Source organism: Canis lupus, chromosome 27 (assembly GCF_003254725.2).
Source record: "Canis lupus dingo isolate Sandy chromosome 27, ASM325472v2, whole genome shotgun sequence".
Taxonomy (NCBI): Eukaryota; Metazoa; Chordata; class Mammalia; order Carnivora; family Canidae; genus Canis; species Canis lupus.
This window is the reverse complement of record NC_064269.1, coordinates 12,218,418-12,243,701: the sequence shown is the minus strand read 5'-3', so window position 1 is coordinate 12,243,701 and position 25,284 is coordinate 12,218,418. Positions and strand designations below refer to the sequence as shown.

Sequence of the window (25,284 nt, the reverse complement as noted above, 5' to 3'; positions counted from 1 at the left end):
CTGTCTCACTCATCCTTTTGCATGTTACCACCTCAGGGACTCAAAAAGTCACCTCATTTACACACCTTCATGCCAATTCCCCAAGTAAGAGAGAACCTTCAGGTAAGAATCATTCAATTGAATGTGTCCCACTTTATTTATCCCCAAATCAGGTATCTAAGCAGCTTTGGTTTTCTTGATTTCCATTCCTAACAAGCTGCCTTGAGCTGACTGCCTGTATTTCTAAAATTGTTAAGGAGACTAACCCTGGAACAGCTTCTGGGAACCGCACCTTTTGCCAAGCAAGCAACCGTTTTTTTCATGCAAGTTCTGCAACAGTCGGTGGTTTTTTTTTTTTTTTTTTTTCAGAATAAACGATTTTCTTTGATCTCTCAACTTTATTTCCTCAGCCCAAAAAACAGGAAGAAGAGGAAGGCACCACGGACACGGCCACATCCTCCTCCAACAACCATGAGAAGGACAGTGGGGTGGGGCGCACAGATGAAAGCCTGCGAAATGATGAGAGCTCGGAGCAGGAGAACGCAGCTGAGGATCCCAAGGGCGCATCCTTGAAGAGCACGAGAGGGCTGGGGCAGAGCCAGGACACCCTAGGAAGCGTGGAACTTCAGTGCAATGAGAGCTTGGTGTCTGGCGACTACATGGACTCCGACTGCGTGGGCCACACAGAGGAAGAGTGTGAAAGGTTCCGACAGCTCCTGGAGCTCAAGTGCAAGATTCGAAACCATGGAGAGTATGACCTGTATTACTCGAGCAGCACAATAGAATGCCACCAAGGGATGGGCGTGGAGCACGAGCTCCAGCTGCTTAACGAAGAACTGCGCAGCATTGAGCTCGAGTGCCAAAATATCATGCAGGCTCACAGGCTCCAGAAAGTGACAGACCAGTACGGAGACATCTGGGCCTTGCACGACGGAGGATTCCGGAATTACAACACCAGCGTGGATGTGCCGAGGGGAAAACTAGATGACATCCTCGAACACCCAGAAAAGTCGGACAAGGACAGTTCTAGTGCTTACAACACGGCGGAGAGCTGCAGAAGCACCCCGCTCACCGTGGACCGGTCCCCCGACAGTTCCCTTCCACGGGTGATCAACCTCACCAATAAGAAAAACCTGAGAAGCACAGCAGGGGCCAGTCGGCCTTCTTCGGGAGCCAGCAGCAAAGAGTCGACCTCCAGCAGAGCCAACACGGCAGAACAAGGCTGCAGCAGCGTGGAGGCCAAGGAGAAGGCGTCCGAGAGCTGCAGCAGGCTTTCCGACCAGGACAGGCCCAGCGGTGAGCAGCGCATCCCTTACCTGTCTCCTTATCACAGCTCCTCCTACAGGTGTGCAAACATCCCAGCGCATGCCCGGCATTATCAAAGCTACATGCAGTTGATTCAGCAGAAATCTGCCGTCGAGTATGCCCAGAGTCAGCTGAGCCTCGTGAGTATGTGCAAGGAGCCCCAGAAGGGCTCGGAGCCCAAGATGGAATGGAAGGTGAAAATCCGCAGCGACGGGACGCGGTACATAACCAAGAGGCCAGTGCGAGACCGGATTCTGCGGGAACGTGCCTTAAAGATCAAGGAGGAGCGCAGTGGCATGACCACGGACGACGACACCATGAGCGAGATGAAGATGGGCCGCTACTGGAGCAGAGAGGAGAGGAAGCAGCACCTGGTTCGGGCCAAAGAGCAGCGTCGGCGCCGGGAGTTCATGATGCGGAGCCGCTTGGAGTGTCTCAAGGAGAGTCCCCAGAGTGGCAGCGAGGGCAAGAAGGAGCTCAGCATCCTTGAACTGAGCCACAAGAAGATGATGAAAAAAAGAAACAAGAAAATCTTGGACAACTGGATGACAATCCAAGAACTGATGACCCACGGGGCCAAGTCTCCGGATGGCACACGAGTTCATAATGCCTTTTTGTCAGTCACCACCGTATGACCGAATGAATGGGACGCAACGGATTTTTAGGAGGGTGCTACCAGTTTGGGTAGAGTATGATTGCCTCGTTCAATGTGGCGTTTTTATATATATTTTGCGACTCTTTATAGTTTAAATTTTTTGTAAGCAAAAATACCTGGTAATTTTCCATTTGTTTTTCATATACCGGTACCTTCTTTTTTGGCCGAGATCTTTCTTTGACTTGTGATATATTCCTATTACTCATTTATATATATATATATATATATTAAAAAACAAAAACAAAAAGGAAAGAAAACAAAAAACTTGAACAAAAAATACTGAGGAGCCAATTAATTTCCTATTTTAATGTACCTAATGTAAGGTAAGATCCGGATTTCTCTAGTTTACTTATTTTCTACTTTGAGAACAACTCAATGCCAAAACATTTCTATGCTTGCTTCTTGGCATAATCCGTATTAAATCAACCCTGTTAATAAATCCTGTGCCACATCTTGTCTTATACATAAAAACCACCTCTTTTTAACATCCCATTGTACATTTAGCACCTAAGTGGCCGTTGTCTTTGTCTCAGTAAAGTGTAGGTGGACAATCTTCCTGTGGTATGTAGTGACATTGGTCATGTTAGCTAGATAACTGTGGTAATTGTGACAATAAAAAAATAAATTATTGATTATCCTTAAGAAAAGTTATCAAGGAGTGTTTTATTTTCATTGTCTACTGTGGTTACCAGATTAAAATTAGTTACATATGGATACTATTTAGAAGACTCCCAATTGTGGATTATAAAATATGTACATTTTCTATCACTTTTTTCCAATAAAATTGTCTTGAGATATTTCCCATAGATCTTTGTGTCACATATTCTTACCAGGATTAAATTAGATAATATATGTAGAGCATCTAACAGATGCCAACTAAACATCCAATAAGTAGGAGTTTATCTCCCCTTGCCTGCCACCTGTGAAAGGCAAAGCCAGGAAAAATTTAGGGAGGGACACGGAGAGAGGATCAGTGAAGTGTCTGAAAATGTTTATGACACTAGGTGTATTAGTGTGCTTGGGCTGCCATAACAAAACACCCCAGACTGGATCGCCTAAATAACAGGAATTTATTTCATGGCTCTGGAGGCTGGGAAGTCCAAGATCAAGGTCCTGGCAAATTCAGCAACTTGGCGAGAGCTCTGTTCCTGTCTTGCTGATGGTCACCCTCTCCCTCTGTCTTATCAGAGAGACAGAAAGGAAGCTGTCTGCTGTCTCTTCTTACATGGGCACTGAAACTCTCATAAGAGCTCCACCTTCATGACTCCATCTAAATCTAATTATTTCCCAAAGGCCCCATCTCCAAATACCATCATATTGGAGGTTAGAACTTTTTCAAAATATGAATTTTAGGGGAACATGGTTCACTCCACAGCACTACATGCGTTTATTTAATTGATCATTTGAAATTAAATTTGGGGGAATCGTCTTTTTAATAATCTCCATTGTGGTCCACTATAAATGCCCTACATGTCATTTATGAAAAAGTGAGATTTCTAGATTATCAGATAGGTTCTTGAAATACAGCTTTTCATCATAAAAACCATAGATATGCCTCTTGTGATGCCTCCAGAGTAAAGGCCAAATTGGCCATGTACAGGCAAACATGAGTTTGATCAAATTTTCATTCAACCCAAAAGATTGTTGGAGACACAACATCTGAATATTTCTGAAGCTACTTTCCCGTTTAAAAACCAACAGTGGCTTCCTATTAGCTCTTGAATCAGACTCTGATGCCTTGGCCTTATATTCTAGGTCTTTCATTCACTTGCCCACTTTGCCTATTGCTCCTCCTTTTTAGATCTCTGAATTTATTCCTGGCTTCCCATTTCCACTCTAGTTATCTTAGACTATTCTCCTGTCTGGGGCCTGTGCCAAATTCTACACTTCCCTTAGGATGTAATCGTGTATACATTTTCTCTTTGGAGACTGTTTTGATGACACTAGATTTTCTCAGCATTTTGCCATGTACTATGATGCACCTGCAGTATTGTTTTACCTTTCTTTTTTTAAAAAAAAAAATCCTGTTATTTGAATCACGTGTGTAGAATTTATTGTCTCCCTGTATGGATTTTTAAGATCATGAAGTTGGGCCCTTGTGTCCCCCTGTGTCTTTGCAAACCTCTATAGAATTCCATTTGAATAATAATGAATGCTAGTGGAATTAAATTATTATATTTGTTTATCTCTCTCCTCTACCTATTGGTCCTTTTGTTACTTACTCTTCTACCTTTCCAAGTTCTTATTTCCTGAAGGGCTGTTACGTAGATGGGGGGAAAATGAATCTTAATTACATATAATGAAAAGCTGGACTCAGAAATTTTAAGATAAGTGATAGTAATAGCAATCTAAAGCAACTGAAAATGTCATCAATTCCAACTTTAGCCATTGTTAATACAATCAATAAGACTACTCTGAATACACCTGTAGTTTTTAAAATGTCTATCTTAAACGCTCAGTTCTTTCCTGACCTAATGCCTGTGGCTATTGTTTATCCTCTTGACATAACTGGGTTTAAATACTCACTGAATTCAAATTACTCCTATAGATAAATGTGATTTGGAACTAACATGTAGATTTTTCCAGAAGAAACATGGACACATCTCACAGAATGCAGTGTTTCCGAAGTTACCAGTTTAATTTTATTTTTGTTAAGGCCAAATATTCTTGCCAATTTTTTAAAAATGTGATGTTGGTATTTTTCATGTCTGTGTTTATACATTCTAAGAGTTGAGATATGTCTTTTTCAAAAATCAGTGAAAATCTGAAAGTGTTATGTTTTTATCTTTCTACGTAACGTATCTTTGTGCTAAACATGTTTTTTTTAAGTAAATGAATAATAAATCTGTTGCTCAGCAAAGAAAAATAATTGGTTATATGTGGGATATTTTATTGCAGTTCAGAAGAAATATGTGAATGTAAAGAAGAAAAGTATTTTCCTTGCACTTACCTTTTGAAATTCCGTATTTTTATTGCTTTCTATACTCAAGATATGACAGAAATTGGTGGGAGGATCCACATGTGAATGACATGGGGGTTGGAAAACAATGTCTATTTGATGGGCGTCTCTTCGCTGCATGCCATGAAGAAGGCTATTGTTGCCATCTTATTTTGTGCAGAGTATCCTTCTATGAAGACGTAACGTGGGCTGAGGGAGGACTCCTCTGACCTAGACTTTCCACAGCTCCAACCTGATTTAATCCATGTCTTAATGGTGTGTCTAGATCTTCCACCTGCACACATTCTTTTTATCCCTCCCATGAGCTTCTGCTCTCTGCTTCAAATCCCTTGTTTTGTGATGGGTGCCATTGTTCACCTGCTCTTTCAGGCTTATCCCCGAAGTCTGCTCAAATTTCCCTTTTATCAGGTCAGTCACAAAGCTGTGTTATTTCTTCTTGAAAATGTGCCAAGTTATCTTCAGTACCCTCAATCACCTTTTGGCTACACCGTCACGGTTTTGTGCCTAATTACTTCAGCAGGTCTCCCTGTGTGCCCTTTCCCACCTACCCTACATCTCGTGGCAATACATAGCGTCCTAAATGGCACTTTCCTTATGGTGCTTAGATGCCTTCAAAGGTCTTTTCCTGAACATGGGATACAATCTGAGTGCCTGAGACTGTTATCTAAGGACTTCCATAATTTAACCTCAACCTGTTTCTCCACCTGATCTCATACTTCTCTCCAGGAGGAACGTCTAACTCAGGAAACTTGTGCTAGATGAATAATTTGAGGCTCCTTCAAACTAACATTCTTTAAATTCTCATTAAATTTATTTTCTAACAATTTATTAGACTCTTTCATTAATATCCATTATTTCTTCTACTTCTATTAATAATCATTAATCAGTGTAATATAACAGCATAACAATTATTAAATAATTTTTATTATTTTCCGATTAGTAAAGTTGAATACTGTAGCAGGTTCACTGACTGACTGACTTCTTTTATTTTTATTTTTTTTGACTGATTCACTTCTAAAAGAAAAACGGTTAAAAGTTTCCCCCAGCAAATTCTTTCTTACTTATTGGAAGTTTTGTTCTGTTTTCAGTTTTCTATCATCATTTTTCAAAATACATGTCTTTGGAAGTACATTAAAGGACTTAGACTTTATTTTTTTAAGACTTTACTTATTTGTTTGTTTGTTTGTTTATTCATGAGAGACACACAGAGAGAGAGGAGGAGGGAGAAGCTGGCTCCATGCAGGGAGCCCAATACTGAGCCAAGGGCAGATGCTCAACTGCCGAGCCACCCAGGGGTCCCAGACTTAGATTTTAGATAAAACAAACCATTTCTTCCTATAAATATGCATGAAATGGTTTCAGAATTTCAGGGAATACCGCCTACAGGAAGGCACTGACAAAAATAAATGACCGAAATAGTCACCTCCTGAGAACTTTGAGATTTTTTTGTTCTGGGTTTTTTGGTTTGTTTGTTTTTTGCTATTTCCGCCCAAGATGGCTCCCCTTTTCAGCCAAAGCAGAGTCAAGTTAACATGGAAGCTCCACTATGCTTCTACTTTAGTCGAACATGCCTCCCTCCAGTTTTTCAAACACACCATTTTCACTTCCAACACCACTCTTTGCTTGTGTTTTGCATGTTAGACAAAACCTTCTCTTTTCTTCTTGCCCATCTCTCCATCGCTGTTTATTTCCTATCTTCCCATCTCTCCAGGAGATTTACCCTAACTCTTGTTAGCAGCCACTCTTATTTCTAAAGACTCATAGATGTTTTTTTTTTTGTTTGTTTGTTTTGTTTTGTTTTGTTTTTTAAATTTTTATTTATTTGTGATAGTCACAGAGAGAGAGAGAGAATGAGGCAGAGACACAGGCAGAGGGAGAAGCAGGCTCCATGCACCAGGAGCCCGACGTGGGATTCGATCCCGGGTCTCCAGGATCGCGCCCTGGGCCAAAGGCAGGCGCCAAACCGCTGCGCCACCCAGGGATCCCAAGACTCATAGATGTTATTGTCTTAACACTCTTGGCTTGGGCAGCCCGGGTGGCTAAGCGCCACCTTAAGCCCAGGGCGTGATCCTGGAGACCCAGGATGGAGTCCCACATCCAGCTCCCTGCATGGAGCCTGCTTCTCCCTCTGCCTATGTTTCTGCCTCTCTGTGTCTCTCCTGAATATATAAATAAATAAATCTTAAAAAAAAAAAAAACACTCACTTGGCTTTCTACCTAATAGTGTCTAATATTTTTTTCCTATAACATGTCTGTCATGAGTATAGTGTGTTGCACAGTTAGTAACCATCGCCACATATGTCCTTCTGGCATTTCTTCTGTTTTACCAAACAACAGCTGCTCTGGATTTTGGGTGTCATACATTTTTTACACATCCTAGTCAATGGTGTTATATTGCAAAAAAAAAAAAAAAAAACATTGCTTCTGGGTCCATGGGCCATCTATAAGCTAGAGTCCTGCTTGTTACTCATTATGCCACTACATGTTTTTAACTTACTAATATCCACTATCTTCTATTATCTACTAATTATCTACTACTACTACTACTAATCTACTACTATTATCTACTAATATTCACTATCTTCTGCCTCCCTACTCTGCCGCTTACTAGGTTTATATGGCTCAGGCAAGTTACTTAAGCTTGCTGCCACTTAGTACAGTGAAGATAATTATAACCTTTTTCATAGGTTGAGAATTAAATGGGTTAGTCCATATAAAGAAGCTAGATAGGTATTGGCACAGAGTGGGCACTATTAGCTATTATTTTGGCCTATAGGTGATGTGTATCACCTGTGGCTGATATGCCATGAGTTGCACAGCTACTAAGCCATAGATTCCGGATTCAGACTCAAGATAGTCTGTCCCCAGAGTTTCTCTTCCTTCCACTACCTCCAGCCTCTCCGTTAATTAAGAATGTACATTAGAGGTAAAAGCAAGTTGTTCCCTAAGCTCTGTAAGTTCTGCTTCAAATGGGAGTCCAGACACTTGACACCATTTTCTTTGTGTCATCAAATATGCTGACTTTTCCTCGTTTGGATCTACTTTACCAGTCAGCCTACTTTTTAAATTGCATGTTGTCTGTGGTGGGGAATTATGATGGTAGGTTGTGTTTTTGTTTCAGCTAACCAGTACAAAGCTACATTCTGCTTCAAATTTATTATCACCCCTTTCTACTGTGTGGCTTGCCACGTCCACAATCAGAAATGTGCCATTGTTGTAAAGAACCTCTTGGATATCCATTTACAGAACTGTCACTAGTCTTTACAGCCTGGTATTTTAATAGGAAGCATAGTCAATGCTACCTATTCAAACCTAAAATGTGTTTGAACAAAAAAATTTAATAAACCAAGACATTTATTTAACTTCACCTCTGCTGTGGCGATAAGAATAGCTTCAATGGGATGCAACTGCCCAGCATATTCTGGAATATTTGTGAGGCACTCTAGGAAGCAAAACCTACTCAAATGTTTCCATACACCAGCCCTATTCTGATGTTATCAGTATGGTAGGGTCAGCAAATATAGTGTAGAATTTCAATTGTACCCATTTAATTTAGTCTGACTTCTTTGTTTGAAACAAAGGACACTAATCAGGAAAATCAATCGGATAGAGGACACAAAAAATAGAAATGGTATAAAACACAAGAGAAGGTAATATGTTTGGGAGTCTACAATGTTAATGTGTGAGGTGCCTTACATGGATCATTAATAAACTTCTTGTCTTGAGGCAATGAAGTACGAGCACCTGAAATCTGACTGTATTAAGAAGTCAGCACAGAATCATGGAGTCCATGAGGAACACAAGAGGGCTAAGAGAGGTGAGGGCTTCTTCCTACAGGCTGCTATCACCTTAGGGAAAGCTTTCTCTGCCCTCATAGCTCTGAATGATGATTTACCCACGGGACAGTTCTCATCATTTCTATGATCTTAAGCAAGTTATTTCCCTTCCTTGAGTCTTTATTTTCTCATCTGTAGAGTGATAATATTGGAATAAATGATCTCCAAAGCCCATTTTATTTCTAACATTCTAAAAATTGGCAACAAATAATAAAACATTCTATTCCAAATTTCCTTGTGTTGCACCTATACCACAGTTTGTTATGGAGTTATCTTAGGTAAATTTCATCATTTGCCTCTGAAGCAAATAAGGACATTTTCAAGAGGAAAAATAAAAAGCAATGCATTGCTATAAAATAATGCCCACCTATTCCTTCCATTATTCACCAAAAAAAAAATTTTTTTTAAACCAGTTTCCTTGGTGGCTGCCACCTTCTGAAACACTATATATGCACAGCACACTCTAGAACATCAAGCAGTCGGGATTTAGAAGAGAGACCTAGATCTTTGGAATCTTGTATATTTATAGAGAAGATGGGAAGTGGACAGGCTCATGCACCATTGGGAGAATTCTTGGCTTTGCAGGTGAGGGTACAGCCCTGGTGACATGAGAAAGCTTGTTGTGGGAGCTGCTTGGGAGGAAGCCAGTGTGGGTCAACCAGCAGACTCACTGGCTAGTTTCTAACACAACGTATGGCTGGAATGTAAGTTATGAGAAGGATGGGAGAGTTGGGGGGTAGTTAAAGTGATCAAATTTATGTTTTAGAAAGATCTGTCTATTAGCAACTTAGCCTTTGTATTGGGTGCAGAAACATTTGGAAGAAGGACAACCAGTTAGGAGGCTGTTCCACTGACATGGGAGAGAAGAGAGAAGAACTGAACAAGGGGCCAGTAAGAGGATTTGACAGATGATGGGAACTAGAAATGCAGATTTGGATGCAGATTAGAGATGCAAGTAAAATGCAGAACCCCAGTTAAATTTGTATTTCAGAAAATCAGTGAATAATTTTTTAAATGTAAGTATTCATTTTTTAAATGTAAGTATTCATTTCAAATGTAAGTATTCATACTTAAATTAACAATTACAGTTCATCTGAAATTTTCATTGAATTAGACATCCTGTAATTTGTCTGGCAATCCTATTAGGAAAGTAGAATAGCCAGGTCTTGGGAAATAACAGGACATAGAATAGGAGATCATCAGAGGGAGGAAGAAGTTGAGCCTATAGTGCAGGTTTCTGGTTATGTTACCAAGTGAATGACGGTACCACCCAGTAAAACGTACTTAGCCTGAGAAAGATGCTCTGGAAGAAAAGGTAAACAATTCAGTTTTAGGTATGTTGATTTTAAGGTGCCAGTAAAACAATCTGAAAAGAAATGTCTAATGGGCAATTGAAAAAGCAGATATGAAATTCAGAGTAGGAGGCAGGGACTGGAGGAATGTGTTCTAGGGGCACCAATCATACCATCCACTGGTTTCCTTTCTTTTCTCTATGGCCACAAAGGGCTGGTTACCAGAGAGCAGGAATGAACAGAAGCCTAGTGGCACGGAAGTAAGGGATATATCAAGTTTTCATTGCCCTTCTTCCTCTTGTTACCTAGGGAACGGGGGGTGGTTTGCAAATGTCACATCTCTGCTTCATTAAAAGTAGAAGGCAAGTGCATCCCATTCACATGTCCTCTCAGCTCCTCTGGAGCCACTTTCAAGACTGGAGAATGGGTTTCTAGAAACATTCCCAGTAGAATCTGGGGAAACACCCCTAACCCAATGCTTAACTTCATCTTCTTTTTCTTTTTTTTTATTAACTTCATCTTCTTCATCGAAACCTAAGAGCCTTTAAACTATAAATAACCCCATGCAACTTCAAATCAGATTTTACAACCCAATTATCTATGGAAAAAAATATTTGGTAGTCAGAGATTTATGAATTTTCGAAGTTCAGTTAAAGGATTATGAACTTTACTTACATCAGTGATAGTATAAGTGAACAAACACTTTTTACTTCATACAATTCCATATTAATCCATAAAGAGCTTCCTTTCTTTTGTTTGTTCTCCTCCTTTTTAAAGGGAATAGTATTACATTGTATTGATATACCATAAATGTATTCATCTATCACCCATTTAAGTATATTTTGATTGTCTCTAATCTTTAACTATTGCAATCAATGCCTTCATTAATAATCTTATATCATTTCCTGCATGAGTGAGTACATCTCAGATAAGCTTCTGAAAGTGGAGTTGCAGAGTCGAAGGGTAGGTACATTTATGATTTTGATGGCTACCCTCATAAATACTACTGCCCCACAAAGGTGGCACAATTTCAATTCCTACAAGCAGAATATAAAAGGACCAATTTCCTGCCTTCCTTGCTGTGACATTTTGGGCCAGTTTGCCTCCTCATGCATTTCCCTTCCCATACTCTGCAGATGCCTTTGGACTAAATGTCCAAGCTCTCATGTCAGCTGAATTTGGTCAATGTAAGCAATGACAGGAGAAAGGAGAGCAGAAGGAAGGGAAGGGAAAGCCATGGCATTTTCCCTCTTCCAGGAAAATATCTAGGTTTTGTTGGGACTTCAAAATTCAAAGGTTCAAAAAAAAATGCAGAGGTTCTAATTAAAAAAGTAAATTTAAAAACTATGAGTTTAGGGATCCCTGGGTGCCTCTGTGGTTTAGCATCTGCCTTCGGCCCAGAGCATGATCCTGGAGTCCCAGGATCAAGCCCCACATCGGCCTCCCTGCATGGGGCCTGCTTCTCCATCTGCCTGTGTCTCTGCCTCTCTCTCTCTGTCTCTCATAAATAAATAAATAAATAAATAAATAAATAAATAAATAAATAAATAAATATTTTTTAAAAATAATCTTTAAAAAATAAACAAAAAATAAAAACTATGAGTTCAAGGGATGCCTAGGTGGCTCAGTCAGGGGAGCACCCAACCCTTGGTTTATCTCATGATCTCATGGGTCATGGGATTGAGCCCCACATCAGTGTACACACATCAGCCCCACATCAGGGCACATCCCTCTGCCCCTCCCCCACTTGTGCGATGTGTGCACATGCTCTCTCTCTCTCTAAAATAAATAAATAAATCTTTTTAAAAAATTATGAGCTCAAAATTAGGCATAAAAGTAAATATTCATTAGAATGTAAAAAGAAAATATAAACAACTACAAATTTTTGTGAAGCTTACAAACATCACAAACTTTTTAAATTAAGATTTTATTATCTGTCAAACACATAAGTTTAATATCTATTCTTCTTGTGTTTTTGGCTACCTACAATTAGATCACCTCTTTTTTTTAAGATTTTATTTATTTATTTGACACAGAGAGAGATTGAGAGTGCACAAGCAGTGGGAGTCACACGCAAAGGGAGAGGGAGAAGCAGACTCCCCACTGAACAGAGTTTGATGTGGGGCTTGATCCCAGGACTCTGGGATCATGACCCGAACCAAAGGCAGATGACACTTAACCAACTGAGCTACTCAGGTGCCCCAGATCACCTCTTTACATGACAACTGTTTTGTGATTATTTGTATAGAGAGAATAGAAGGATAATTCAATCTTTTCTTTAGCATAGTTGATCAAAATTTGATTTCTGAAAGTTAAAAACATTTCATCCTCTGAGCCTATATTGGTAATGTCAAATAAATTTTTAGGATTGTGAAATTTGGAAAAACAAGTTTTTCTCCAAACTTTCCAAGTTTGTTTCATATATGAGCTGAAAAACTTTGAAAATTTTACCCTAAATTTTCTTCTAACTATATTTTACTTTATTTTTTAAATATTTTATTTTTTTATCCATGAGAGACACAGAGACATAGGCAAAGGGAGAAACAGACTCCCTGCAGGGAGCCCAATGTGGGACTCGATCCCGGGACGCCAGGATCATGCCCTGAACCAAAGGCAGATGCTCAACCATTGAGCCACATGGGGGTCCCTGCTTCTAACTATATTTTAAAGCATGTTTTTCCTCCGTTACCCATATGCTTTTCCTGCCAGGAAGTGTAGGACAAATTTACAACAACTGTGTGCTCTAGCTCTTCTCTTTTGTGTGTGTTTAAGTATATACATAAGTAATTGTGTAATTTGTAATTCACCTCTTTGGTCTGTGCCTCAAATATCAATTTAGTCTGAGCTCCAAAATGCCCATGGCCATTCCATCAATGCCTGACATGAGGGGAAATGTGAAAGTTGGGTATCATGCTGAGTGAAGTAAGTCAATCAGAGAAGGACAATCATCATATGGTTTCACTTATATGGGGAATATAAGAAAGAGTAAAAGGGATTATAAGGGAAAGGAGGGAAAATGAGTGGGGAAAAATTAGAGAGGGTGACAAAACATGAGAGACTCCTAACTCTGGGAAACGAACAAAGGGTTGTAGAAGGGGAGGTGGGTGGGGGTTGGGGTAACTTGGTGACGGGTACTGAGGAGGACACTTGATGGGATGAGCACTGGGTGTTATATGTTGGCAAATCAAACTTCAATTAAAAAGTTGAGTCAATAAAAAGCAGTAGTCTTAGCTGATGATAGTTACAATATCTTAATTTTCCAAAAACACGTAACCATGTGGATCTACCCCCTGAACCCCTCCCAGATTCTTAGAGAACAGATAAGGGACACTGAAGCTTAACCTTCATTGGCCTCTCCTGCCTCTCTGCCTCAGGTAGCATCTCTGGCAGAAGCAGCATTTCTTCCATGGCCACAGCTCCCAGCAGGCAAGCCAACCTGGGCTCCAAATTCCAAGGGACATCAGCCACTGAACATCCGTAACACATGCCCAGGAATGATTGTGGCATCCCACTATTTCTAGTTTCAAGATTTTCTCATTCTTGTTCTGTCCATCTATCTTGATGGTTTCCCTGTATTAAACTCTCTCTTATTTAAAGCAATTCCCATTCTCCTGCTTTGACTCTAACTACTATTGTTCTGGGTACTAGATGTAGTCCCAGTAAACAGACTTCCACATAAGATTCTAGAATACACTTACTTTCTTATTTGTGTGTGAACATATCCATGCCCTCCTTGAAGATGGAAAAATGAGACTCTAGTAATGTGGCATGAAGTATATCACTTGTAGTTGCTTAGGATTAAGTACCTGTCAAAATCATTATTTTAAAAAACCAGATAGCTGCTAAGTTGCTCCCCTCATCCACTAAGGGAGCATTGATGAGATTACAAAGAAGGTGGGGTGAAGTAATTAATTTCGACGACATTAGGGAATCTCTAATGGGGAAAACATTTGGAATGAGACTTTTAGTAGAGACTCATCTATGGCCATCAGAAATAACCACTGGAAGTCTTGTAGTGTACATAACTGGATAAGCTAGGCTTCAGAATGTCTGTGGCATCCATATTTCCCTTCCAAGTAGTTTTTTAGATTATTCACTGATGATTAATATTTTAAACTTTTTGTACCAATGTAAAATACACATAGAAAACTCTATAAATTGTTACAAAATGGACACCTGTATAACCATCAGATAGAACATGGCCAGCACTCCAGAATCCACTTCCCGAATATTACCTCTCCCTCCTTTCCAACTGTAAACACAGTCTAGGCTTCTAACACTACAGATTAATTTTGCCTGTTATTGAAGTTTGTATAATGGAGGTATATGTTCTTTGGCTTCTTTTAGTCAACACTGTTGGTGAGATTAATCAGTGATGTTAGGTGTATCTGTAGTTCATTTTCATCACTGTGCAGTATTCTGTTGTGAGATCACCACAATTTATATATCTATTCTTTTTTTTAAGATTTTATTTATTTACTCATGAGAGACACACACAGAGAGAGACAGAGACACAGGCAGAGGGAGAAGCAGGCTCCATGCAGGGAGCCCGATGCGGGACTCCATCCAAGGTCCCCAGGATCACGCCCTGGACTGAAGGCGCCGCTACACTGCTGCGCCATCCGGGCTGCCCTATATATCTATTCTATAGTTGATGAACATTTAGGTTGTTTCCAATTCCTGAATATTACAAATAATATGATGAACATTCTTGTATACATGGTACAAACATTTCTTTTTTTTTTTTTTTTGGTACAAACATTTCTATTGGGCATATACCTAAAAGTTACTGAATCTTAGATTTAATATATATGTTCAACTTTCCAGATATAAAACAAGTAATTATAACAATTTATATTCCCACTAGCAGTATATAAGAATTCTCAATGTTTTGCATAATTACTAATGCTTGTTATTTTTTTAAAAAATTGGCAGAATTTATTTCATTACAGTACTAATTATTCATGCCAGTTCAGAGAATCCTGATTATAAGAAATACTTATTTTTAGTAAGTACACAACTCAATTTTGTGCCCAACATTTTTTTTAAATGTCCCTTATTGTTCTCTCCCTATCTAAATTTTTTAAGCTTCATTGAAATATGCCAACTAGCATACAACATTGTATGAGTCAAAGGCATACAATATGATAATTTGATGCAGGTATATATTGTCAAGTGATTGTCACAAAAAGGTTAATTAACACATTCACTAACTCACATAATTACCATTTTCTGTGGTAAGAACACTAAAATCTACTCTTTTTGCAACTTTTAAGTATACAATATGGTAACTATAGTCATCATGCTACACGTTAGACCTAGACTTTATTCATCTTATGACTGGAAGTTTGTACACTTTGACCAACCTCTCCCCATTTTCCCCACCCTAGAGCTCCTGGAAACCACCATTCCACTCTATTTCTATGTTTGGCTTTTAAAATTCCACATGTGAGATCATACAGCATGTCTTTCTCTAGCTGGCTTATTTCATTTGGAATAATGCCCTCAAGATCTATCCATGTTGTCACAAATAGCAGGATTTTCCTTCATTTTATGGCTGAAAAAAATATTCCATTTTATACATATACCACATTTTCTTTATCCATCATCCATCTATGGATACTTAACATTGTTTCCATGTCTTGGCTATTGTGAATAATATTGCAATGAGCATAAGGGTAGAAAATATCTCTTCAAGATAGTGATTTCATATTCTTTGCATAAAATAATTGACCCTTGAACAATGTGAGGATTAGAGGCCCAAGCACTGCACATTCAAAATTCTGCATCTGATTTTGATTTCTCAAAACTCAACTAATAGCTTCCTGCTGACCAGAAGCCTTACCAATATGTAAATAGTCAATTAACACATTTTGTATGTTATATGTATTATATATAGTATTCTTAGAATAAAGTAAACTGGAAAAAGGAAAATGGTTAAGAAAATCATAAGAAAGAGAAAATACATTTATAGTACTATACTGTATTTATCAGAAAACAATCTGCATGTAAGTGAATATGTGCAAATCAAACCCATGTTGTTCAAGGTTCAGCTATATACCCAAAGTGGGATTACTGGATTGTGCAGCAGTTCCCTGTTTAATTTGGGGTGGAATCTCTGTACTCTTTTCCATTTTTCCCAGCAATAATACACAGGGTTCCCTTTTCTCCACATCCTCATCAATACTTATCTCCTGTCTTTTTGATGGTAGCCATTCTAACAGGTATGAGGTGATATCCCATTGTGGTTTTGATTTGCATATTCCCAATGATTAGTGATGTTGAGTACCTTTCCATGTACTTGTTGGGCATCTATATGTCTTTTCTGAAAAAAAAAATGCTTATTCAAGTTCTTTGCCTATTTTTAACTGAAGTATTTGTTTTGTAATTGTAGTCCATTTTTCCCCGTAGGTCACATTTCAGTATCACAAAACCCCACACCCCTAACCATAGCTAATTGGACCAGAAGGTACACATCTAACCCAAGGGCATCCAAACTTGAAGCCAGTCATTTCCTAAGAAGTCATCTTAGGAACATAAGCATTGTCTAAACAAGAATGGTGATCAAGTGGATCAATCAAATTTGCTAAAAATTTGAACTGGAACTTTGGGGAGATCATTAGTTACTTGCTGATATATGTAGACATGCAGAGAGAAAGAGAAAGTCTTTATAATGGTGAAGAACTAGAGTTGGGGTCTATGCATTCTCAGAATAGGAAAATCTTGTGACTATCTGGTTCTTGTTTCCATAATGCTTTTTATATGCTTTTTATAGTGATGACTGGTAACAAAATTTCTTTAGTTCAACATAAGCACTAGCTATATGATTTTCTTATAGCCCTTTTCTTCATATGTATGTTGATAATCACCATTATTATACTAACCTAGGAAAGTTTCCATTTACTGCAACCAGAAGAATCCACCTAAAACAATGTCCTTCTAAACCTCTTTCTATGCATATGTATGATTTTTAATAAAATTATATCATATAATACAAACTGTTTATGTCCTGATTGTTTGATTTGATATATTTTAAATATCTGTCTATAACAATAAATGTGTATATGTAGCATTTCAGTGTTTAGAGTATCTATTACATGGATTAACCATAATTTATTTAACAGTTGCCCTTTTCCCCCCTTTTTCTCATTATTTGCTGCTGGTATAATAAATAACGATTCAATAAACACACTTGTTCATATATCTACGTATATTAATTTGATTATTTCCATTGGATAAATAACCAGGAGTAAGCTTGTTAAAGAATGATGTCACTTATAAGACTTTTGAATTATATTCTTAAAATATCCTCCAGAAAGTTATTAACAATTGCTTTCTCAACAATGCATGAAAGTGTACAGTTGTATCAAAAATAAATAATTATTTGCTTATGATCTCACTAACTATGAGGAAAATCTCCAGTTGCAGTGACTACATATGCCAAGTGAGGCTTATTACTGCAGGAGCAATTTGGAGGTAAATGGGTCTATTGAACATGAACGTGCTAAGTGGGTGGTCAAATTTTCAATAATTGGATGGATGAAAACTTGCTATAGACACTGCTTTCTACATACTTTTTAGCAAAAATAGTATACAACTCCAGAGGGGTAATCAGACTTTCTTATGTCGGTTTTGCTTTCATATATAGTTTGGAAGTTCTAACAAATGTTTACTCTCCTTCCAAAATATATTTCTAAGTAATGGAAGATAAAATAAGGCATTGTTAATAGAGGGATATTTTAATTGCGTGAGTATATATATGTGATATACATATATATATATACATATCAGATATACCTGTATATACATATACATGCACACAGAGAGAGAAAGAAAGAGAAATAAATATTTGTATATATAGTATATGTGTTTGAAATAAAGAGTGTATATTTGGTAGCTCTAAGAGGCAGGGTGAAATTCTGGCAAGTATACTGAATTAATCATCGAAATACTAGACTCAGCTCTCTACAAACTTTGTGAACTTGAGCAAATTACTTGACCTTTAAAGGGTCAATAAAATAAAAGAACCAAGCAATAGGATATAGTCCTAAGAAATGAATCAGGCATATTGAAAGGAGATTAGAGCTGTGAATTTCTTGAAAGGACTTAAAAAGTTCCAGTGATTTAATTTGCGATCTGTGAAACTTATGACTTAAGTTGTCTTCTAGGTGACCTGACAAAAGCTGTCTCTGATGGCTGACAATCAGCAAGAAGACCGAGGTTCAGTTCTGTGGTTCCATCATGGCATTGGCATTACCCGGGCATTGCTGAGAAATGATGACTTCTCAGTGAGAATCCTGTCAAGAAGGCTGAGTGAATCTTCAAGACTACCGTTTGAATTTAGTCCTGAAAATGTTAAAAAGCATGTAAATAGAAGATCCATTCATCTTCTTCCTAAATGAGGAGTCATACACTGGGAATTAATTTTTTATGCTGGAAGACAAAAAGGTTGACACCATATTTATGATGGCTGGACTTTCTTTGGCAGAAACTGCAGAAAAAAATTAAGTAGGAAGTTGAGCAGTCAACAAGCTCATGAAATTCACTAGAGATCAAAACAGTCCCTTTTGGCACTTTAAAGGCTTTCCTCTTATTTTCTGAGGTTATTTAACCTTGCTGCCAGTCTCAACTGTGCATAAATATTTTTGTGGCTTTGAAAACGCCATCTTAATGGCATATAGATGCTATACAGTGAGCAATATGAAGTGTATAAATATTCATATCAGTCAAGATGCTGTCACATCTTGGACAGGATGGAATCTCCCAAATTAAAATATAAAAAGGATAATTCCATTTCCCCTCCCCTTTTGTCTTTGACTCCATGGCTAAATGAATAGTGAGGGTAAAGAAGTGGACCCTGAAATTCATACCAAGTTTCAGGTGTAAGAAATTAAAACTAAGGACCAGTTCAACCCAGACAGTTTAATTTACTTCTCTTAAGATCTTTAATACCAAACTTATCAGTTCTCTCTGTTAGGCATTAACTTGTTAAATGAGTCTTAATTATACATAAGCAGATGGAGATTTGAATTAAAATTACCTTACACTCGAGTGGCTTTAGTTCATTATAACATATCTTCCTCTTAATCATTTAGGCAGTCTCATCATCTTTCATATAGAAAGTTATTAAAATATTCCAATTTCCATATTTCTTCAGATACAGCCACCATTAAATGGCAAGTAACGCACATTAGTAGGTGACTTATACCATCCGAGAATTAGTGAATTATTCATGTCAGGAACAGTTTTTGTGCTTTTCTGTCATCTGTAGCATTTTCTTTTAAATACTTTATATTTACCTGATACGTGGAACCTCACCTCATTTAATTTTAAGTACCAATTTTAATTCCATTCCATTTTCAAAGAGATGATGAAAAAGGACACCATCAGCTTTATTTCATACTTTAGTTCATCAGCGTCCAGAAAATGGGGGTACAGGAGCCAGTCCCTTGAAAACTTCAAGATTAAGTACTTCCTCACATCAGCCTTCAAAAAGATATCCCATTCTGCTTTGTTGTCTTCTTCAAGAGAGCTTCCACCTACTCTCTCTCTCTCTCTCTCTCACACACACACACACACACATGCATTCCAACACAATGTACCCATGAAGAAAACACAATGCTTAAAGCTAGCTCCCATGTTGCTAAATATTAAGAGACCTAACTCAGTAGTAATTTCACTCCTGGAAATTAATATTTCTAGATTTAACAACCAAGCCTAAGATTTATTTTATTTAGCGTTGCTAAAAATATTGAGAATAGACTCCACTCAGGTATTGTCCAAAGGTCAATGACACCAGTGTACAATAAGGATAACTTAGGCCAAAGAGCAGGATTTTGGTATTCCTGAAAGTGAGAAATTTACAGTTATTCCCTTAGGAACCCTTTTGAGAAAACTTCAAAGCCAGACACTGCCATGCCTTTCTTCAGAAGCAGAATTCCCCTTAGGCTGTTATTTTACCCAAGTAGTCAATCAGTATCCAATAATGTTCTGTTCCAGAGGCGTCACTGGATTTACAGGCAGCAGTGACAGTGGCAGCAGAATCAAACCAGACAGCTGACAAGAGTGGGAGATCCTGAGTCTTGGCTGAGTCATCAAGACAAAAGTTCAGTCAGCCTTGTCAAGCATTGTCATATTTTATTTATAAAATGAAGCAGAATATCATCCTTTATGTTTGACAAAACTCAATATTCAGCACTTCTTCTGCACCTCTTAGACTGTGTGAGTGAAGACAAATGAGGAGCCTCAAACCCACATGTAATTTGAAGAGTAAACTGGCCCTGAGTTGCACAGTGAGTTGTAGTAGCTTCCAATAGGATCTCAGTAACGCTGTACAGAAGAACAGCGATTCTGAGAAAGCACTTCTCCTAATGAAATGAAACCTTTCTCTGACCAGCGGGCAAGAGTTATGCTCACTTTTAATTGCAGCATATTAGCAGTTTGACGTCACAGCGGGTTAATTCATGTTTCTACACGAATGTTAAGGAAAAAACATACTCACATTTACACCTTGTAAGCAAATATTAAGCAGGTAAGATGTATTAGAGGCAGTCATCCCATTCTGCTTTGTTGTCTTCTTCAAGAGAGCTTCCACTTCACACACACACACACACACACACACACACACCTTTCTTCAGTCCTCATGGAGATAGAGTTGTTTTCTAAATAGGCTGGGGTTTTTTTTATTGTTGTTCTTTTTGTATTTGCTTGTTTGCCCTACTCTCATACACTACTAATTTCCTTGAAAAACAAATACATAAATGTAATGTGTTCTCAAAGTCAATCTAAATGGATCAATAACTTCTAGAGGCTTTGAAAACTGTCTGGCCGGGACTGCTCCCTGCCAAGGGTGGGGTCACTTCTCCACTGAAAGCCTATATACTGTTTGGGAATCCTCCAGTCAGCTCATACTCTAGACTCCAACTAATTAAGTTTTCTGCTGCTGCCATTGAAAGCTTCAGTCAGGTATAATTAAAACTGAGCCAATGACAGCAGTGGCATTTGTCAGAATCATCCAGTGGTTCAAATACCAGTTCTGACAGAAATGTCAAACTGATAGCACTCCCATCTTCCCAGTGCATGCAAGGGAAAAGCAGGGAGGACTTTTATTATAAATGCTTGGCTGATAACCTTTTTGAATCCCAGAGCACCAAATGCCTCACATGAAATTTCATTAGCCTGGAAGAGAATTTAGCTCATAGATGCTCCCTTCTCATGGAGTAAAGCTCAGTCTAACATGATGGTCTTCACTTCTGTTAGGTCTTTTAGGGAATTCTGAAATATACAAACAACTTAACAACAGATAGTCATGTAAAAAGGAATATTTTGGTCATAGAGGCATCAATCTTCTAAGTGAAAATTTTCTCAGTTGAAGCTATTATCAATCAAATGTGTAGATACATTATTTGATTTGAGCCTTGTCATTTGTTTCAGTGATGAAAGATCATCCAAAACTAGTGAAAGAACCATCCTGAAAGGGGAGAAGCCACAAACCCCCAACACAAACCATGACTGACTGATTTTATGATCTGTTACCTGCCATAGTTCCTGGTAGGACTCAGCGTATGTTTGGTGAGTTAAAGAATGAATATCACACATATTCTGAAGAATACATTTCTACATCACAAAATGAGAGTGGTTGTAAGAAGATAACTTTGTGACTATTTTTTTATAGAGGTGAGAAAGACAAGAGCTGGAAAGAAGTGATTTGTCTTCTTCTCTTTCTATGTGAGTACATGGTATTGAAGATCGGATAAAGTAATAAATATAAAACACTTTCCTCAGTCTTATGGCCAAGAACATAATTGCTACGATAGCAAATATGAAATGGTTAAGTTGAAATGCTTGAGCTATTGCATGTTTAGAAAGATTTAATATTGTACACAGGGAACGTTGTGACTACACATTTTTTCCATCTTGAGATACATTTCTTAGTTATATCCCCAGAAAAGGTGTTGCATTCTATGAAAAAGATTTTTAAGTGACAGCCTTTGTATGTGGACATAAAACTATTAGGGATAGGAAGGAGAGATGGGAGAAAGTTGCAATGGCACAGAGCAACAACCCAGATAAAAAGTCAAATAGATACCAAAATGATTGGCACATGGGAGATATTCAGTAAGTACTTGTTGGCTAATAGAAAAATAAAAACAGAAAAGAGGAATTTGTTTAGAACAGAGCTCAGTAAGCCCTTGAAGAATAGAAGGTGAGATCCTAGGTCATAGATAGAAACAGACAGGTGATAACTAAACCCCTCTCCATAGAATAAAAACAGGAAATGTGGAATGAAGACAGAGAAGCTCTGAAAAAAAAAGGGAGGGAGGGAGGGAATAAGTAGAGCCATTATTCTAGGAAGTGGGAACCTTTGACAAGTGGCCAATGAAAAAATTCTTAGTGATCAAAGGACTGAAGGACTTTTGAGAATAAGGATCTCAACAAGTTTTAAGACGTTTGCTTTTCTATGCCTTCAAATCCTCAGTGAACCATAACCAACATCAGTAAGGTCTATCACACACATTGACTAGGGGAGATTAAAGCAGGTGACCACATCTAGTTTCATAAGCAACAGAAGAAGGAGAACATTCCTGGGGAATTGTGCAATGTGAGTAAGATCAAGAGTTCAATGGAAGCAGAAGCCTAGACCCAGAAATGAGCTTAAGAATGCAAACTTCTGGGAACTTATGAAATATTAGGGCAGGAACTGTATTTTAAAAACATAGGAGGGTATTGAGTCAATTGTGTGTAAACATAGGCAGGGTAATTTCAAATAATACCCGGGTTTTGCACTCAGTAGTTTAATTAATTGACTCATCTCTCAATTCTTATGTATTTTTCATATAATCAGTCATGTAATGGTGCATCACCCAGAATTGTTATAAATCAAGTTTCCCAAAATATTTTGCAAGAAAGAACAATCCTTTAGAATATCAGATATCTTTAAAAATAAAAACAAAAACAAATGGGGGAAGGTGATTTTAATTCCTTTGTTAAACTAGTTTGTGGATGCTAAATTGACCAAAATAGCACATGATTCTTCACAGTAGGGTTGCTATGAAGGTCTTAAGCATGCTTATCTTCATTTTTTTAAATATTTTATTTCTTTAAAATCAGAGAGACAGAAATCAGAGAGAGAGAGAAAGAGAGAACAGCAGGGGGAGGGGCAGAGGGAGAAGCAGACTCTCCACCGAGCAGGGAGCCCAACGCTGGCGATCCCAGGACTGAGGTCATGACCCAAGTGGAAGGCAGATACCCAAAGAGCCAAGCCACCTGTGTGCCCCTTAAGTATGTTCATCTTCAAAAGACCGATTATATTTAGCAGTCTTACCTAAATATATTCAAATTGAACTGTTTCCATAGAACATCTTAAAACATTCCTTGGTACTCTTAGAAATACCAGCTAATATTCATTGAATCAATGCATGAAAAAAAATTAACCATTTGGGGCCACAGATGTCTTTAAGAATATCTTGAAAGTTTTAGGCTCTTCCCCCAAAGGCACCCCATTCACACACAAGGAAATATACACAGGACTTTGAAAAAGGAACAGGGAGTAGGAGATCCTAAAAGTCAAAGGATTTTTGGATATTCAGAGGATATTTATTATATAAGTAAGCCACAGTTTATTTATCCATTCTACTTTGAAGAACACTTAGATTGTTTCCATCTTTTGTTTATTAAGTATAATGTTGCTGTGAGCATACTTGAGCATACTTGAGCATACTTGAGTACTTGAGCATACTAGGTGCACAGATATATATATTTCTGCTGTAAAAATTAAGTGTAGAATGACCAGATTATAGAGTGTATGTATATATTCAACTTTAATAGATACTGGCAAATAGGTTTTCAAAGTTGTTCAGTTTGCATTTCCACTTTCAGTGATAAGCATTTCGTACACTCTTCTTGTCAATATCTTTAGCAACACTATATATCACTCGATAATGTTGGTTATTTTTATTCTAGCCATTCCAATAGGTATATAAAAGTATGTTACTATGGATTTAATTTTTATTTTATCAGTAAATAATGAACTTGAGCACTATTTATTGTTTATAAGCCAGTTGAATATCCTTTTTAGTGAAGGGCGTGTTCACTAGTTTTGCCTACATTTTCTTGGGTTGTCTATAATCTTATTAATCTGTGGAAGTTTCTTTATATAGTATGATATATACACCTTTTGTTGATCTATGCATCATCAATATCTTGCAGTTATGGCTTCTCTTCTATGCTCTTTAACAGTGTCTTTTAAAAGTGGAAATTTGATCAAACACTCCTCAAGTGTTTAAGCCTTAAACCCCTTCAGTGTCTCCTAATTCACTTTCAAAGATCCTCCCCTGCTTCAGTGTAGGGAATAGGTCAAAAGGACTGCAGTGATTTGGGGGAGCAGATATGGAGTCCATTGGATGATACCAACCTGACAATAATATGGACAAGGCCCAACACTTGAAAATCACCATGGTGTTCAGGGTCCCGGCTGAGGGAAGATTATCTTGAATGGAGAGGAATCAGTTCTTATGTGCAGTGTTCAGGTGAGGCAATGGATAGGCAAAGCCATTTGGAAAGATCTAATCTACCTGCACCATTTCCAATAGGGAAACCAATGTATTGCCCTGGTTTGTTGAAAACCTACCTAGTTTCATAATTTAAAGTCTCATACCTGGGAACAGCCAGCATGAACAGGGTGACTTGGTTAGTCACTTTAATTTCAGGATCAGGTCTATTGTGTTAATCAGAGTATATCTATACCTTGCTCTGTTTTGCATTCATTAGGATGTGCCAGGCAACAACAAAAACATAGTGTCTTTTGATAAATATAAGTTCTGGTTGTATGTAATATAATGTAATAATATAATATAATATAATCAATCCTTTTCTTTGTAATTAGTGTAATTTATCAGTGCTGTTGAAATCAAGTCATATTGTACATTATCTTCCAGAATCTTACTTTTTATCTTTTATATTTGGATCTGCAGTCTACCTGGTATTATTTGTCTATATAGTGTGAGGTAAGGATCAAGGATTTTTTCCCTTAAGATATCTGAATGATTGATCATTATTTATTGAAATGAATATACTTTTCTTACCCTGAAATGCTGCTTTTTATATGTGGATCAGTTTCTGAACTCTATTCTTTTTAGGGGGGGGGAGGACTCTATTCTTCTCTATTGCCCACTTGTCTCTCCTTGTACCAAGATTACACTATCTTGATAATGTAGCTTTGTACATATTTATATCTAGTAGATATAGTTTTACAACTTG

General features: G+C 37.9%; 1 protein-coding gene and 1 long non-coding RNA gene across 4 annotated transcripts in view; one reads left to right on the top strand and one right to left on the bottom strand.

The window, feature by feature from the left end:
- Positions 1-4,808, top strand: part of PDZRN4 (PDZ domain containing ring finger 4) — a 355,118-nt gene extending 350,310 nt beyond the window's left edge. For both annotated transcript variants that reach the window (XM_025477277.3, XM_049102643.1), the window contains one exon: positions 390-4,808. In XM_025477277.3, coding sequence (XP_025333062.2) covers positions 390-1,919 — 1,530 coding nt within the window. In that variant the 3' untranslated portion in view covers positions 1,920-4,808. The remainder of the gene's footprint in view (positions 1-389) is intronic.
- The window catches only part of LOC118352539 (uncharacterized), a 99,361-nt gene that overhangs the window by 24,884 nt on the left and 49,193 nt on the right, over positions 1-25,284 (bottom strand). Inside the window, exon 2 of one of the 2 annotated variants that reach the window (XR_003147398.2) lies at positions 18,119-18,372. The exons of the other annotated variant lie outside the window; for it this stretch is intronic. This is a non-coding gene — a long non-coding RNA (uncharacterized LOC118352539). Of the gene's footprint in view, positions 1-18,118; positions 18,373-25,284 lie in introns of those variants that run through there. 2 annotated transcript variants of the gene reach the window in all.